A 16,603-nucleotide genomic window follows, 5' to 3' on the forward strand; every position below is an offset into this window, starting at 1 on the left:
ATCACTCTGTTCACAGTTTCATTGCACAGAGGTCTTGTAGTGAGCTGTATTTCTTTGGGTTGCAAGCTTATTTGTTCTTTTTAATCCAAGTTGGAAGTTTTTGTGACTTCTTACTGATTTTGGACTAGGCTGTCAAAGCTGTGCTGTCTGCTCAGAAAAGAGCTGAATAAATTGGTGCTTGCAGAAAAATTTGCTGTATTTTATGAGATGCTGGATAGTGTTTAGTTATATGTTCTGGATAACTGTTTAGAGTTTTCCCTGGTGGCATGCGAGCTCACTGCTCAGTCCAGTAAACTCACCAGGGTTAAGGAGTGTAGTGCAAGTCCAGAGCATGCTGTGCAGTCATCCAAGAAGCTGCCTTGGGAGCTGGGAAATACCCTATTGGTAGTCTGCAGTTGGTTTGGTACACGATACAAATTAATTTCTCTTTGCATAGTACAAGAAAAAAATAAATGAGGTGATTGTTTCTCTAAATAGTATTAGTGTCTCCATTAACTGCTGGGTGAAACTTCCAGTAATTGTTAGCTTCTGTTCTTGCTAGGACTGATGCATAATTCATCTATTTAATGAGGCTCTGCTAACATTTCTGTAGTGATATCTCTAGAAACGTCTCCCAGTCAGCGACAAAAAGCACAATGCACGAGCAGAAAACTTACAGGGCAGTTTGGAAATAGCTCTGGATGGATTTTCACTCCTTTCACTAACAACCTGTTTGTGAAAACATGCTTTTCAAAACACATTTTCTGAAAGGCACTGCATGGAATAAACTTCCAGTCTAATTCTATTTATTCTGATGTGGAAAACAAGGAAGCAGCAAAACAAACATAGGATTTAGATTTAGAAAAGATAAAGGATTAAAAACTGGTTTTGTCATTAACCATAATAAAAAACATGTTTTCTAAGGACCTCATTCTCTATATCCAGAGACTGGAGAATTGTTAATTTTTTCTTAACAGACATAAAAAAGCAGTTTTTATGCTTTTTTATGCAATTTCCAGTTTTCTTGAGTAGGATGGGCTGCAGGGGTCAGTATAGCAAGGCTGTTGCACAGACCCTTTCTTTACTTTTGCTGTAAAGCAAATGCATATTATTTTCTGTATGCAGGGTCGGAGTTTCCCTTTTCTCTTTCCTCCCTTTTGTCTCTGCCTTCTCCTCAGTCTAGTGTATGGATTTATGTTTCCATGCCTTCCCACTCCATTTTTAACTTGCTTCTCTACATACAGAAGCACAGCATCCTGCAAACACATTCATTTGAACTGTTGACCTGCATGTTTAACTCTGCTCCATGCTTTAGATTCCTGCACAATTCTTAAAGCAGTAGCCCCTGAACACCATTTTCACTGTTAGTGCACCTGTAAAGCAAGAAACTGCTGCTGTGATAGCCAGTCTGCAGTTGACAAGTGTCTTTGCTTCTAGTGTACTCTTGTCACTCGCAGCTGATCTGGGCATCCACCTCCATTCCTTGCAGCAAGCCAGGGCTAGGGCTATGGGACCACAGGTGCTTTGATGAGAGATACAAATCATATCTGGACCACTGTTTCCTCTGCAGCAGCCTGGCATCCTCTAGTTATTTCATATGTGCACAGTTACACTGGAGCACCCTGTGGGCTTCTGGTCAGATTTTCTTTGTATCTGAGCTGTTTTCTTAACTCCTACATAAAGTTATAACTATACACCAGTTAGTCAGAGAATGAGGCCATTACGAAAAGCTGCTGCCTGAATTAATTTTGTTTGAGATACTAACGTCAGCATGACTCAAAGACCAAATGTTTAATAAATGTGTTTTCCATCTGCTGGTATATAAATGCTTGAGCAACTGTTGAAAAGTATTATGAAAACCCCAGTTAACTTATTAACCCTTTTAATTGAAGCCAGTAAATAGAACATTTACTTAGAGCAAATGTTTTAATCATACACATCCTCTGCATTGATTTGTAACAACTCTTACCAAAGATGTTTAGACATACTTTTCTTTCAGTTACTGTATTATTTGATTTACAGTCTCTCCTTTGATTCCATTTTCTTCATTCATTTTAGGTAATATGCACAGAATTTTGCATTATTTCTAGCCTCATGATGTAAATAAGTCTAAGCAGAAAGCGTGCACCAGAACATTACCACTGTTACTAACTTATGCAGAATATCCACCATTCTTCATTACAGACCATCCATCTGGGAACTTACAGATCTAAATGAGTTTGCAGTTAAAAGTGTTTGATTGCCAGGTACTAGTCCATCTGCTGGAGCCTTTCCTCCTGAGTACTGCAGGTGCCTGCCCTGGGAGCCAGCTGCCAGCCACTCTCACTGCTTCCTGCATGGTGGCTGTCACTGTGGCATGGCTGCAGTGCTACTGCCACACCAAGCTCTGCACTCAGCAGCCTCTGAGTTTACTTTGTTTAGCAGATGCAAGGGACCAGGATTCAGGACAGTTGGTCTTTTTACCTAATCAGTCATGCAAAGACAATTTGTTTGAGTCAGGACTGTGTGATGACAGACTATTTAAACCTATTCCTCCCCCTACCATGCTCCCTGCTTCAAGCCTATTTCCACTAATTTTCAGAATTAATGGAGATGGGCGTATGCCCAAGTGCGTGTTTTAGTAGCTGGTGAAAAGCTCTTGCCATCAGGAGAGCCTGCTCCATTGGCCTGCAGTCTTGAGCTTTTGGGATGGGCAGACAGCTGTCACTGGGATCCAGCAGGAGCCTCACCCACAAGTGATCCTGTGAGTCACTCCGGTGGTGCCCAGTATTTAAAAACAAGCTAGGGTGGGACCCTGAAATCTGTGGGGAGAAGGGTGAGTGCGCCTCCAGTGATTTCACATAATCTCTATGACAAATCATATCAAAATTTTCATCAGTGTGCTGTAGTACATTCACTGATGCCAGATTTGCCTTAAGGACAGATGGCTGGAGCTGAAGCACGTGATCACACAGTGAATGCATCTTTTTACTTGAATTAATAATTGCTTCTGCAACTACTAGTTGATGACTGTAATCCAAAGATCCATTTGCCTCTGCAGCAGAAAGCTTAAAAATTCACTGACTTGCATTTGCTCAACTTAAAGGCCTTTATGAGACTGCAGAGGGCCAGTGACCACACATCTTCTTTTACTCAGGAGTTGTTGCCCAAAGAACGTGCTACAGGTCTGATTTTGGATTCTGGTGGAAAGGTAGGCATCAGGAAGAAGTTAGAAAGAATACCTTAAATACAGTGTCATTGGAAGTTGGGGACATAGGAGTCTGCTCTGGATAGCCCAGTCCTTAGAAATGGAGATTGCATGTGGTGGGAAAGAGATGGCCCAACAAAACAATGATAAGCAGATGATGATGCTCTGCAGGAGGACAAAGTGGCCTTGAGAAAAAGAAGAGGTTTAATTGATCTGTCTTTTTGTCAGAGATTACTGCAGTTGTGTCTTGTTCTGGATTACTTTCTGGAGCTGCCCAGATTCTTACACCTCACCTAGGGCAAAGGACTGTGTTCATTCTCTCTGATGAAAGCTTGCTCATGGAGCAATGCAGGCTTTCCTTCTCTGGGATGTTGTGATACACTTTTGTGGGCAGCACCTGGACGTTCTCCTGTGGCCTGCTGCTGCTCCCTGTGGAAATACATATCCTTTACACCCTGGGAGGGAGCTAAGGGTGCTCATCTTGTATTTTAAGGTTTTCTAGGGACTCAACAGGCACATATTGCTGTTTGTGGTACCATGCAGCCTTACTGAACAGGAGATTAACAGTGATAAGACCCCCAAGTTCTCGTGGTGGAAGTCACTGCTTTGCACTGTCTCGTGGCAGCTGGGGTGAGGGTAAGGAGCAAGCACCAGAAACAGGACAGGCACCTGTCACAGGAAAAACACCAAGAATAAACATTTTCCAGACCTGAAAAATTATTCTCTCTTCATTGTCTGTCTTTCCCCACTTACAAGACACACAACTCAGTAAATTTTCCCCAAAACTATTCTACAGTATTCCTCACTTACCAGATTATTCTGCATTTAAAAAGCATTTAATGAATAATGCATATGAATCTCCTCCCTGTGGGAAGGGAAGATACTTTATTCACTTTAAAAGTATATGGTCCCTCAGGAAAATTACTTGGATGAAAATAGCCTGATGACAGTTGCTTGTCCTTCTGTTTGTAAACACGTGAGTGCCTACATTTAGACATGTTCCTTACCAAAGGGTTACTACTGGAGCAGAAGTCCTTGAGAAGCTTCTTGTAGCGTCCACCTCTCTCCTTCCTCTCTTTTGAGCCACTTGTAAGGCTTTGTATTAGAGATGACAGAAGGGCAGCCCTTCCTGTATCATGTTTCCACAGCACTTTTAGGGGCTGAGAGGGAGCACTTGGACTTCCCACGTTGGCATTGCTGCTGTATCTCCATTTCCTTCCTCTGGTAACATGACTCCCCTTGGTAGCAGAGTACTATTTCTGCCAGGATGTCCCAGTGTAACCAGCTCTGAGCTTTGGGACAGCAGCATGCTTGTGTCTATCCTCCTCTTTTTATTTCTGTCATTCCCTCCTCTGATTTCATCCAGAAATTACACTTACCACATTGGCAGAAAGCAGTGGTTAACCTCTGCTGTGGGATATAGGTTGGGGTGTCTGGGGAGAATTAGCAGATCAACCAGGTCTAAAAAGGGCTCTTTTGCTCCCTATCTCTCTAAAACTCTTTAGAGCATATTCTCAGTCTCTTATTTGTTCTTTTTTATATAATTTGGAAGTTTTTTGTGACTTCTTACTGATTTTGGACTAGGCTGTCAAAGCTCTGCTGTCTGCTCAGAAAAGAACTGAAAACTTTCTTCTTCTGACTCTTCACACAGACTTTGACAAAACTAAATGCTCAGACACTTGGAGAGGTAGGTGAGTGTGCAATCTAGTCATACTCGTTCATGTTTTCTGTCTGTCCTTCCCTACCTTTTGCAAAACCTTCTGACCTGTAGAAGTAGGTAATGTGACCCTTACCCCTTTTCACAGTCCATCCATTTATTTTGCCCAGTGTCTTCTCCCTAGTTATCTTGCACTGTAATTAATATTTTATAGAACTGTTTCCTCTTTTTTAAATTAACATATTCTTGTATTTTTTTCTTTATAACATTATGTTGATTTCCTTCAACATATAAGGGCCTGTCTGTGATAGTTTTGCCCTTCTGTATTTGTTTGAAAGCTGCGGGGAGGCAGGGGGGGAAGACAGGGGACACAGACTTTTTAATATCTGAGTTCGAAGGTTTGGTCAGATTAGGATGAGGATCAAATTACCTGATAATTGGGAGCAGACTGTATGCCCTATGTAAACCAGACATCCCTTGTCTGGAGCAGTCTCTTACTGCTGAGGGGCATGTTTGGTTGTCCTAGCCCCTTCCCTACCCTTGCTTCACACAACCTTTCTGCCTGGAGCATTGTCATATGGTTTGCAGATCAAGTAATAGAAAGGAAACACTTGTGCAACTCTGCTGCTGTTACTGGAATTTCAGGTCTAATACTAGTAAATAGGTCAATTTTTAACACTTCACATGTACACTTCGTAAATCTAAAATGTGCAGCTTTCAAAAAAAAACCAGTACAGTGCAAGAAAATAAAGGGAAACGCATGGCCATGGTTGAAAAAAGTGGACTAATATTTGCATATGATACAAGCATAAAGGTAAGATCAGGGCAGTCAGGTTTCAAGGACTTACAAATGTCACCAGGGTTTTTTTACTTCAGTAAGCCCATGGCTAAGTCCTTTCTCCCCCTTTCCTCTTCTCCCCTCCCTCCATCAGATTCTTTAATTTTAGATATCTTTTTCCATATCTTAAGATATAAAGTTAAAAAAAGTATTCATTCTCTGCTCTTCTGCTCCTGTTGTCTGTTTTTTGTATGTGGAGACAGATGGCTGTTAAATAGCATGTAAGATTGTCAGGACCTGAGTGTGCTTACATGGCTGTGCACCCACTGCATCACCCTTTAGACTTTCACCATTCTCCCTCGTCATCATTAGTTACAGCCCTGTTCCCTTCCTCTCTCTCAGACACTCTGTCTGCCAGGATGCTTGTCCTTCCCTTTTTGCTCCCTAACACTCAGTGCCTTTTTCCAGTGCTTGGTTTCTCCCCAGCTCTCCCCAGGGATGCAAAGGGACTTCTCCAAGTCTGTACCCTGAAGAGTGTAGACTGATACCCAACCTTCCTCTGCTTCTTCACAACCCATTTTCAGTGCTCTGGAAAATGCAATGTTGACAATTTTGAGAAAATTACTTACCTGTCCCTTTACAGAGAGAAGTTGTAAGACTACAACTCTGCAAACATAAATGTGGCTCAGCCACCCCATTTCAGCCCACAGAACAAGTCACCACCACAGCAGCAGGAGAGACATCTCTCTGTGAAAATGTGTGTAGTATCTCTTCATCCAGTCCAGCTTTACTGTCCATCATCAGTTCTGCTACTGTGTGATGTCCTGGTAAACTGACCTGATCTCCTTCTCTGACAAGTGACTTGCTTAGTGGATGAGGGAAAGGTTGTGGATGTTTCTGCCAGGACTAAGTAAGGCTTTGACACTGTTTCCCACAGCATTCTCCTGGAGAAATAGGCTGCTCATGGCTCAGTGGCTTTACCCACTGCTCACTGGGTAAAAAACCATCTGGATGGCCAGGCCTCAAGCTGGAGGATGCTGATGGATGGAGTTACATCCAGCTGGTGGCCGGTCGCCAGTGGTGTTCCCCAGGGCTCAGTACTGGAGCCAGTTCTGTTTGAGGGTTTTATAGATGATCTGGATGAGGGCATATCAAGGGCACTTTCATGCAGTTTAGAGACAACACCAACTCCAGCAGAAGTGTTGATCTGCTGGAGGGCAGGAAGGCTCTGCAGAGGGATCTGGACAGGCTGGACCATGGGCCAAGGCCAGTGGTGTGAGGTTCAACAAGGCCCAGTGCTGGGTCCTGCCCTTGGGTCACAGCAAGCCCAGGCAGTGCCACAGGCTGGGGCAGAGTGGCTGCAAAGCTGCCACAGGAAAAGGCCCTGGGGGTGCTGGTGACAGCAGTTGAACATGAGCCAGCAGTGCCCAGGTGGCCAAGAAGGCCAATGGCATCCTGGCCTGTGCCAGCAATGGTGTGGCCAGCAGGAGCAGGGCAGGGATTGTCCCCCTGTACTCAGCACTGCTGAGGCCACACCTCAAATCCTGTGCTCAGTTCTGGGCCACTCACTCCAAGAGGGACATTGAGGTGCTGGAGGGAGACCGGAGAAGGGCAGTGGAGTTGGGGAAGGGTCTGGAACACAAGTTGAGCAGCTAAGGGAGCTGGGGCTGTTTAGCCTGAAGGAAAGGAGGCTCAGGAGGACTGTATCACTCTCTACAACTGCCAGAAAGGAGTGTGTAGCCAGGTGGGGGTCAGCCTCTTCTCCTATGGAACAAGTGACTGATGTGAGGCAAAGGCCTCAAGTTGTGCCGGGGAAGGTTGGATAGAAATTCTTCACCAAAATAGTTGCCAAGTTTGGAACAGGCTTCTCAGGGAAGTGGTGGAAACGCAATCTCTGAAGGTGTTTAAAAGATGTGTATGTGCAGTGCTTGGGAACGGACATGTTCTAGTAGTGAACATGAAAGTGTTGAGTTAATAGTTGATGATCATAAAGGTCTTTTCCAACTTAAAAATTTCTGTGATTTTATGATTCTAAGAAAAAAAAAATCACCAGATATGAAGGCTTGAATTGTCTACTTGCTCCCACAACAAAACTTCTTACCATAAGCTTTTTCAGGCAATCAGATTGGCATTACTTACCTGAGGATACACAAAATACCAAATAGTTGAAGTTCATTCTGTGTTATTCCAAACTAGATGTACACTTAACAGTAATATGGGGAGCATTTATCAGTTGCACCTGAAAACATATATTTGACACTGTGACTTAAAACCCATCCTGGACCACCCCAGCTTGGGAAGTCTCGGAGTTGCAGGTTTCTGTACACCAAGGGAAGAAGTATGTTTGCTTGCTTCTTATGACCTTCCAGAGGCATCTGCTAGAGAGGAGATAGCTGGGCAGATCAGTTTCATGTCTGACCTCAATGGCTAGCAGGTTTTAAATCATTCTGTGGAAACCAGCTGCCAAATTCTGGAAGGCTGTAAAGAAAAAAAACAGAATAGCACGTGCCCATTCTCTCACAAATTAAAATCTAGAAGAACCCCATATACAATCTGCATCAAAATGCAGCAGCTGTTTTTGGGGATAGGAACATAAACCTGACAGTAGTGGGTATGGCCAAGCTCTGTTCTCCCCTGAACTGGATCTCTGTAATCAGGCAGATTATTTCATTCTTTCCAAGCAGAGCCACACCATTGCAGAGGAAATGGTCTGTTGGAGGCATGTGTTTTAAAGAGCTGTGTTTCGTCCATCGCCTTTCACAGATCCATTGTGCTCTCTCTGCCTTTTGTTTTCAAAAGGGGTGTGAAATAACCTGCTTTTTAGATAAGAATTTATCAGCTGGATGGCTGCCCATGCACCAAACCTTACATTCCCTCTGCTTCAGACCAAGTCAGGTTTTTTGGTCGCTGGGGAGCTGTGCTCTGACCTCAGTTTTGTTTCTACTGCAAACAGTAGCTGAATGAGTTTATTTGACATTTTAATGGCCTCAAAGGCCAAGAAAATAAATACGTATATGCTCTTTGCCTTTAGGTTTAACTGGTGCCTCCATATTTGAATTGCTGGACAAGGGCTGATGTGCTGATACACGCTTTGGGTTATTGTATGGACTCATGAGGTCTTTTTCAGCCCGCTGAGTAACAGTTTTGAGGACAGTCCACTCAAGGTGCATGACTTGATGAAGTGCCTGTTCAAATGTCAAGCCCTCAAAACCGCAGAGTAATGATAAACAGATGGAGCATGTGTAGACAGCTGCTAAAATCTGTTCTTCTCTAAACAGGATATCATGCTGTCTTTTTTTAGAAAAATGAAACCATATAATGTTAAGATTTTTTTTTTTCTCTGAGCAGAATCCTAACTGGATTCTGGCCATTCTCTTCTCTTCGCCTCCCTATTCCAAGTGTCACGTTTGTTTTCACAACAGAAAACTACATGGCTATTTTAATGATCTCCCCTGCTGATGGAGCTAGAGATGCCCACCACTAACACACAATCCTGCTTTGCACTGCTTATTCTCACCTGGCTGGTTGAAAAATAGGACTTAAAAAGCAGCAAGCACAAAGTGGTGGCTGCAGGCCAGGCAGTGTTTAAAGGGCTGAATTTTTCCTTTTTTTCCTGAATTGAAAACATGGGTTGAGTGTCAGCTGCCCTAGAGTTTTTCTGTCTTCTGGCAGAAGCTTCAAACCATGGTTAGGAACTGTTCCCAAATAATATTTTGTGGAGAGCTGTTTTTCTTCATGCATGGGGTTGTTAGAGCACAGACCAAACCCAGTTAATTTAAAATTCAATACCTTTGTGGTCCATAGATGAAACAAGTTGTGTTCTTCAGACTTATTTTGTGAGCTCATGGTTTATTCGGGATACATCAATGACTTGTAATTCAAGGAAATAATTTTAAATTACCTAGAGGGCAGAACCTACTTTAGAGTCCAAAAGCTGATGCCTGGAAGTATTGTATATTACTTTGCTTCATATTAAATACCACTGAAACTATCAAGACATTCAGGAAACAAGTCTGCAATTTTAGCTGAAGGTATTGCAGAGGACTTGGACCTTGCTCCTGCCAATTCAGCACAAGATCCTGCTTCTGTTTGAAGCATAGCTCTTCCAGTCTGCAATGAATTTGGAAATTGTTTTGAGAATTCATGTTCCCCCTCCCTTTTTATTTTTAACTGTTCTTGAGAATCTGCATGGAAAACATGAAAATAAAGTTATTTTCCTTTAGTCCTGTGAAATATTAGGACCTTTGCCCTTGTTAAATGAGTCTGTCACCTTTTAAGAGCAACTGTTGTAAGCAGAGGTGAAGAGAGATGGAGCTGAGGGTTTTGAGGCTCTTTTTATGATCCTGAGAAGTGGGTCTTCTTGCATCTAGAATTCCAGTTATCCTTACTTGAGTTAATACCTGGTGTTATGTGGAAACAAGAAAATTGAATATGGAAAAATGGTGCATTGTTTTCAAAGTGCTACTACTAACATGAAGGATATCTTGCATATTTTGGATGTGTTTTAGAAAAAAAAAGAAAACATATACTAAAAGTTTTATTTTTATCCCTCAAATTATAACCTGCATATGAGAAGCATAAATAAAACAGGATTGAATGTAACACAGACAAAATTGCAAGCAGTGGTGGTTACAACAAGGGTCATTGTTCTGCCCAAATTATATCAATGAACCTTTCTGTGCTCTCAGTCCACATGTAGGAGTGAGAAATGAGAGGTGGGTGGGGGTGAAAGGCTTGGGGAGGAAGGGAGAGCACAGGGTGGAAGAGAAGTGACCTGAAATGAAAATTCCCTTTTGGGAATTACATCTGTCTTCTTCAGGAAAAAAAAACACCAAAACAAAAACAAACAACACCAACCCCTGCCTACCACCCCCCGCGCCCCCCCCCCCCCCCCCAAAAAACCACACCAAAACAAAAAAAAAAGCCCAGAAACCCAACATCATTTTAGTGTGTCACTTGGTAGAGTTCCATTTGTCCTGCTACCAATTTCAAGTATTTTAACCCGTGGGGAACCAGAGGCATTGCGCGTGAAGTGCACTGCATGTGAAGTGCTGTGAAGGAAACCGCTGGCGCTGGGCTGGGCTGGCTGCCGGGCTGGGACTGTCTCAGGAAATTCCAAATGAGTATAAATAAATGCTCTGTAGCAACCACTGGGCTCCCTGCCTGCTGATGTGTCAGGACTATGCAGTCCCTTTAAGGCAAAGGAAAGTGTGCTTCAGCCTTAATTTGCTGAAAAATGGAACACGTTAACATCCAGGGGTTTGCTTCTCATGGATTGGTGAGTGAGAATGGGCCTGGGTGAGGGGCTGGCTCTGCTAAAACCAGCCCTTGATGTTTTGACAGGATATTAAGTTTGGACGGGTAGAGGGGTTTTTTCATGTTTTTAGTGGTGCTGGGTTGGTCGGGTTGTGTCACAAGTGCTGCCATCTGAAGGGAGTTTGCACTTGGGGTTTCAGGCACCTCTGGTAGCCTCTGTGTTTTCGTCCCTATATACGCAGTAGTTAGTTTCCTTCAAAAAGCTCAGGTTTTCTCATGGAAGATCAGCGTTGTGAAAGCTCTAGAGAAGGGAGTGGGACTGTGCACCTATTTGCTGCAAAGCATCACTTCAAAAGCAGAAAGGTAGCTGTTGCCCTCAAAGCTGGTAATTTTGAGTATTTTTCATAGACTTTCAATTATAAAGCACTGGTTTTAGTTATTTTTAAACTGTTTTCAGAAAATCAGTTTGTTGTTCTGAGCTAGTTTAAATGCAGAGGAAAAGCTTTCAATTTTTTTTGGCAAATGCAAATCGCTTAGGCTTTTGAAGCTGGGAAAGCAATACACATCTCATAGAAGGAATCAGTACTAGATTAATATAAAGAAGGGGAGGAGGGAACAATTTCCAGTGTTCGAAATATCATACTGATTATGCAGCATAAACCGTATTTCTTATGGAGGCAAGCATGTGACAAAATAATGTCCTTCCAGGACTCATAAAAACAAATATTTGTTGAACCATTCTTGCAGAAGACAATTCTTCCATTTTTTCCACTCTGTGCACAGCTGTAAGACAAAACTGAAACTGTAAATCAGTTTTAATACTCCACAGCAGGTTTATATCCCAGGAGTCCAGGTTCTTTTCTGGTGGTTATTCCTGTTACAATAGCCCTATGTATCTGTTCTCCACTTCTCACCTCTTCAGAGATTTATAAGCACAGAAGGGTAATGGCATTATAAATCTAAATATTTTGGTTTTGTGATTCAGTTGTTCTTGGATAGAAAGGGAATGCAGCCTTCTTTGCTTGTGCTTCAGCAGGTAACACTGATGCACTTTTGTGTCAAAAGACGTTTTCAGGCAAACACCCTGCTTACATCCATGACTTCTTTGGGGAGATTATTTGGATAAATAAGAAAGGAAGAAAAAAAATTGGGGGCTTTTGCTTTACCAGCCTTTTACCTCAGTATTGTGAAGCCCAACCTACTATGTGGATTCAAGTCCTGGACTTCGTAACTACATTTTTCCTTTGTCACTTTTACTGTGATACTGAAGCAACAGGGGATGGATGATGTACTGTTGGAAGAGTGGGGCAGGTGTGCCACATTTTCAAGGGCTGGCAAGGGAGGTGGGGGAGCTGTGGGGTTTCTCCTGTGTCACAGAGGACAGCAAGGTGCTTCACCAACACTGGGAGTCAACCTCGTGTTTATCACTTGCTTTCAGTAAGATAAGGTGTTTCTTTCTCAGTTACATTGCTTGACATTAATGGGGCATTGGTGGAGGACGATGTGGGAAGCACATCAGTGAAATGCAACTAAGGCTGTTGCTGACTTGCCTGACAGTGGACCTGCTGGTCATGCTCAAAGCCACAGCTCACCCCACAGGTGGAGCTGCAACAGCAATTAGCCAAAGTAGCCACTGTTTCCAGTTGTTTCTGTCCAGAGGTGGCAGTGCATTTGTAACAGGAGCAGTCACCACCACGGTTTCTGCTCTGCTCTTCCTTGCTGCTGATGGGGCATTTAGCAGACAAAGCTGATGACTGTGTCCCTTCCCACCCATGCCCTGCTTCCTGCCACTCACTGCCCTTGGGACCTCTGAGTCAGAAACTGGGATGGAGGCAAAAAGGCAAGCCTCTTAGTTTTTGTGGTTAATGGCCTTGAGGTGGTGCACACACAAGATGTTCCAAGACAAAACTGACAGATATTGAATTATTCCAAGTATATTAAAAAGTAGATTTATTATCAGCCTCAAATAAAGGAGTTGTCAATAATATAAAGCAGATCTTGTGAATTTCAATAGGGGGCGTTTTGCAGTCACTCTTAAGATTATTGTGCTTTTTACTTCCCCAGGAACATATTTCTCTTAAAAAATATTATCTCTTTATTCAGGATTAATTAATTTGCACAACTTTCTTATAGTATGTATTTTCTAGTTTAAAATAACTTTTGTTTGAGCTGCAAGTTTTCAGTTCACAGATTCTAGAAGTAAAAGTTTTAGACATTAAAAGATCTAGAGAGGGTTAAGAGGTGTGTTTTTGGAAGGTGGTTTTTACTTTCAGCTCACAGAAATAACTTTTAGCTGTGGGTATATGATGTTCAGATATAAATTCTGTAGGTAAGTCTGTTTGTACCATGTGAAAGAAAACACTTAACAGTGTGAAAATGGGTAATGTGACCTTGAAAGACCCTGTTCTAACACCAAAAGGGCTATTCACTAGATATAAACTCCTTTGATTAGCTGGCTGGTAAGCATTCTGAGCATTTTCTATGTGACACCAAAATGCTCTGTCGTAGCTGGCAAACATCTACCAAAGAGAAGAATAAAAGCTAGAGTCTCTTCTTAACCTCTTCAAGGTTAAGAAATTGTTCTGTGGTTGAGGAACTGAGCCCTGAGGAGGAGGTGACAGTGGGACATCCAGACTAGTGCATCCATCTGATCACCAGTACCAAAGCAAGAGCTGGCCAGTCAGCCTCACTTTAGTGCCAGGTGAGATCATGGAGGAGATCCTCCTGAAAATTATGTACATGAAAAATAAGGAGGCGTTTGCTGACAGCCAACATGGCTTCACTGAGGGCACACCATGCCCAACAAATGTGGGGGCCTTCCGTGGTGGGGTGACAGTGGATGGTGGGATGAGGAAAGATCGAAGATCCAATATTATCTACCTGGATTTATGCAAAGTATTTGACACTGTCTCACCTCTCTAAACCAGAGACACATGGATTTGATAGATGTATAAAGAATAGACTGGATGCCTGCACTCAAAGAGTTGGACTCAACAACTGAATGTCCAAATGAAGATCAGTGACACCCCCCACCCCAAGGTCAGTAATGGGACTGGCACTGTTTAATGTCTTTATTGGTGACATGATCAGTGGCAGCACCCTCAGCACATTTGCCAGGGATACCAGGTCACATGGTGTGGTCAACACTCCAGGGAGCAGGGATGCCATCCAGAAGGGTTGAGAGGTGGGCCTGTGTCCTCAAGTACAGCAAGGCCAAGTGTAAGGTTCTGGATCAGGGCAATCCTGAGCACAAATAGAGGCTGAGCAGAGAATGGACTGAGAGCAGCCTCAGGGAGAAGGACTTGGAGATGTTGTTTGACAAGACGCTTTAAATAAGCCAGCAATGTGTATTTGCAGCCCAGAAAGCCAACTGCATCTTGGGCTGCATCCACAGAAGTGTGACTAACAGGTCAAGGGAGGCCATTCTCCACCCTTTCTCCACTCTTGTGAGACCCCACCTGGAATACTGTGTCCAGGTCTGGATCCCCCAGCATAAGAGGCATGTGGACCTGTTGGAATGAGTTCAGAGGAGGGTCATTAAGATGATCAGAGGACTGGATCATCTCTCCTGTGAAGACAGGCTGAGAGAGTGTGAGTTGTTCAGCCTGGAGAAGTGAAGCCTCCAGGGAGACCTTCCAGCAACATTCTGAGCACATACAGGGGGGCCTGCGAGAAAGCTGGAGAGGCACTTTCTATGAGGGCATGTAGTGATGCTTTTAATGTTATTTGTTTGTGGCTGTGATTGTTTATTCTCCTGTTGCTGTAATCATCCTAAAGAGCAGATAAATTCCTTAAATTCCTTCTTTTACCAAAGTTGCATGGTAAATGGGCCATCCTAGCCCAGTGCCCTGGTGTTTGTTCCCAGAGCAAGCAAAACACAGCAGCCATCTGAACCATCACTTTTCAACTGATGCTGCTTATGTTCATTGACTTAAGGTACTACATCTCTGTACCTTAAGAATTGACTGTACTCTTAATTGACTTAATTCACATTTCTGCAGCTTGACCACTGCAAATACCTGAGCTGGAGCATGTACATTGTGAAATAAAACCCATATAAATACTATACAGCTTCACCCCTTCTCTGTTATTATCAGGGAAGTTGCTATCCCCCATTTTCCGATTATAACCCCCACCCTAAGCACTGAGTATTTAGATGTCAGATTTAAAAGTCAGCTCTCCAGCTGGGGTATTGGCACATAAATTTTGAAAAGTAATCTAAAAACTAAGTGTTTTCCCAGTTTTCTGCTTCTCATTTTTTTTCAAATTAAATTTGCAGCATATGTTTTACACCAGAGATATATTTGTTTGGTAAAATATGCAGTAAATGCTCCTCTGTAACAGGAGAATCCTCCATCCCTCTGAGTGTGGGTTTGGTAGCAGGGCCTGTTCTGGTTGAGGAGCTCTGGTTTGGACTGTAGTACCCCATACCCAACAGTATCAGGTGCATCAGGAGTTACATCACATGTGCTTAGAGCATGACTGTAGCTGAGTATGAGCAAAACAGCCTACCTTCCTTACAAGGCAGTATTTATTGGTTGGTTTCCATGGCAGAAAAAGAGATGAAGGCGTTATCAGCCACATCCACAGTACAGTGTAGCATTCTGGGCAGTTGTGCAGTTCTGCAGTGTTCTTGTACAAGCAGAGCTGGGCCATCCCAGCACCACAGCCTTGTGCTGCAGGAAGGGTGGCTGAGGCCAGCACCCAGCCCCAGGGTACGATCATGAGCAGCTTGCTGGCTTGTCGTGCCTGCTGGGGCAGTGTGTACTCCACACCTGTGGTGTGCTTCACATTGCCACTTTGTGCTTTAACTGCAAAGAGAAAATCAAACACTTGATGCTCCTGCTGTGTCTGGAAAAGTACAGAAATTATTTGCTGTTTCTGTAAGTTTTTCTCTCTAGGTTCTTGGAATTAAAAAAAAAAATCTTTTAGGTCAACTGGTTAGTTTTTGGACTTTTCCACACCAGCACTTTTGAAAACAACAGAACCTAGATTGAACAGTTGGGGAGCAAGTAGTTTCATGGCATCTCCTGTATATTGCTAGCCAAGAGAAAACTGACAAAATGAGTGTGAAAGTCAAGGTCTATTTTCCAAGAGGTTTTATTGTGGTTTTGTTTAACTTATATTCAAATGCCAACACTTGAAAAGGAGAATGAAAGAAAAATGGTCAAATATTCAGTTTTGCTTTAAAAAAAAAAAAGTGCTTGGCCTCTTAAGTTTTGGATCTTTTTGGAAGGTGAGATTGATGTTTATATATATAGTAAAGTGAAGAAAAAAAAAAGAATGAAAGTAGTATTTTGGAGGTGGGGGAGAAGGGGAAAATTCACCAGTTTATTCTCTGTTGTAGTAAGGAATCAAAAAGTCAGAACTTTTCTTTTTTAATTCCTTTTCCTGGCCCAGATAAACTTTCAAATTGAAGTTGAGCATATAAAAATACTGATTGACTCCATTTATGCCAACTATTGCTTCTGCATTTTTTTCCTTTGCAACATTCTTTATGGATTGTCTTAAGCCATAACTCTGGAAGGACTCTGTTACTCATAACAATATTTCAATGAAAAATGCTACTTTAGTAGTAGTCAAATCCATGATAAAAATGCATTAGAGCAGATACCATAACCAGATGGGGATAGCGGGCTCAACATATGATATTTTTCAAGGCACCTCAGACTTTCAGTTGGAAATAACATCTTCTGTTTGCTCTTCTTGGACCCTCCAAGTCAGCTCTACAATAAAGGTTTTCTAG

The 16,603-nt window shown here is 42.7% G+C and overlaps 1 protein-coding gene across 5 annotated transcripts in view; it reads left to right on the forward strand.

Annotated features, from left to right (window-relative positions):
- The window catches only part of KANK1 (KN motif and ankyrin repeat domains 1), a 129,979-nt gene that overhangs the window by 82,223 nt on the left and 31,153 nt on the right, over nt 1-16,603 (forward strand). For 3 of the 5 annotated variants that reach the window (XM_036403177.1, XM_054517911.1, XM_054517912.1), the window contains one exon: nt 4,818-4,857. The exons of 1 other annotated variant lie outside the window; for it this stretch is intronic. In XM_036403177.1, coding sequence (XP_036259070.1) covers nt 4,818-4,857 — 40 coding nt within the window. The remainder of the gene's footprint in view (nt 1-4,817; nt 4,858-16,603) is intronic. One more of the 5 variants, XM_054517913.1, reaches the window with a different exon arrangement.

Source organism: Molothrus ater, chromosome Z (assembly GCF_012460135.2).
Source record: "Molothrus ater isolate BHLD 08-10-18 breed brown headed cowbird chromosome Z, BPBGC_Mater_1.1, whole genome shotgun sequence".
Taxonomy (NCBI): domain Eukaryota; kingdom Metazoa; phylum Chordata; class Aves; order Passeriformes; family Icteridae; genus Molothrus; species Molothrus ater.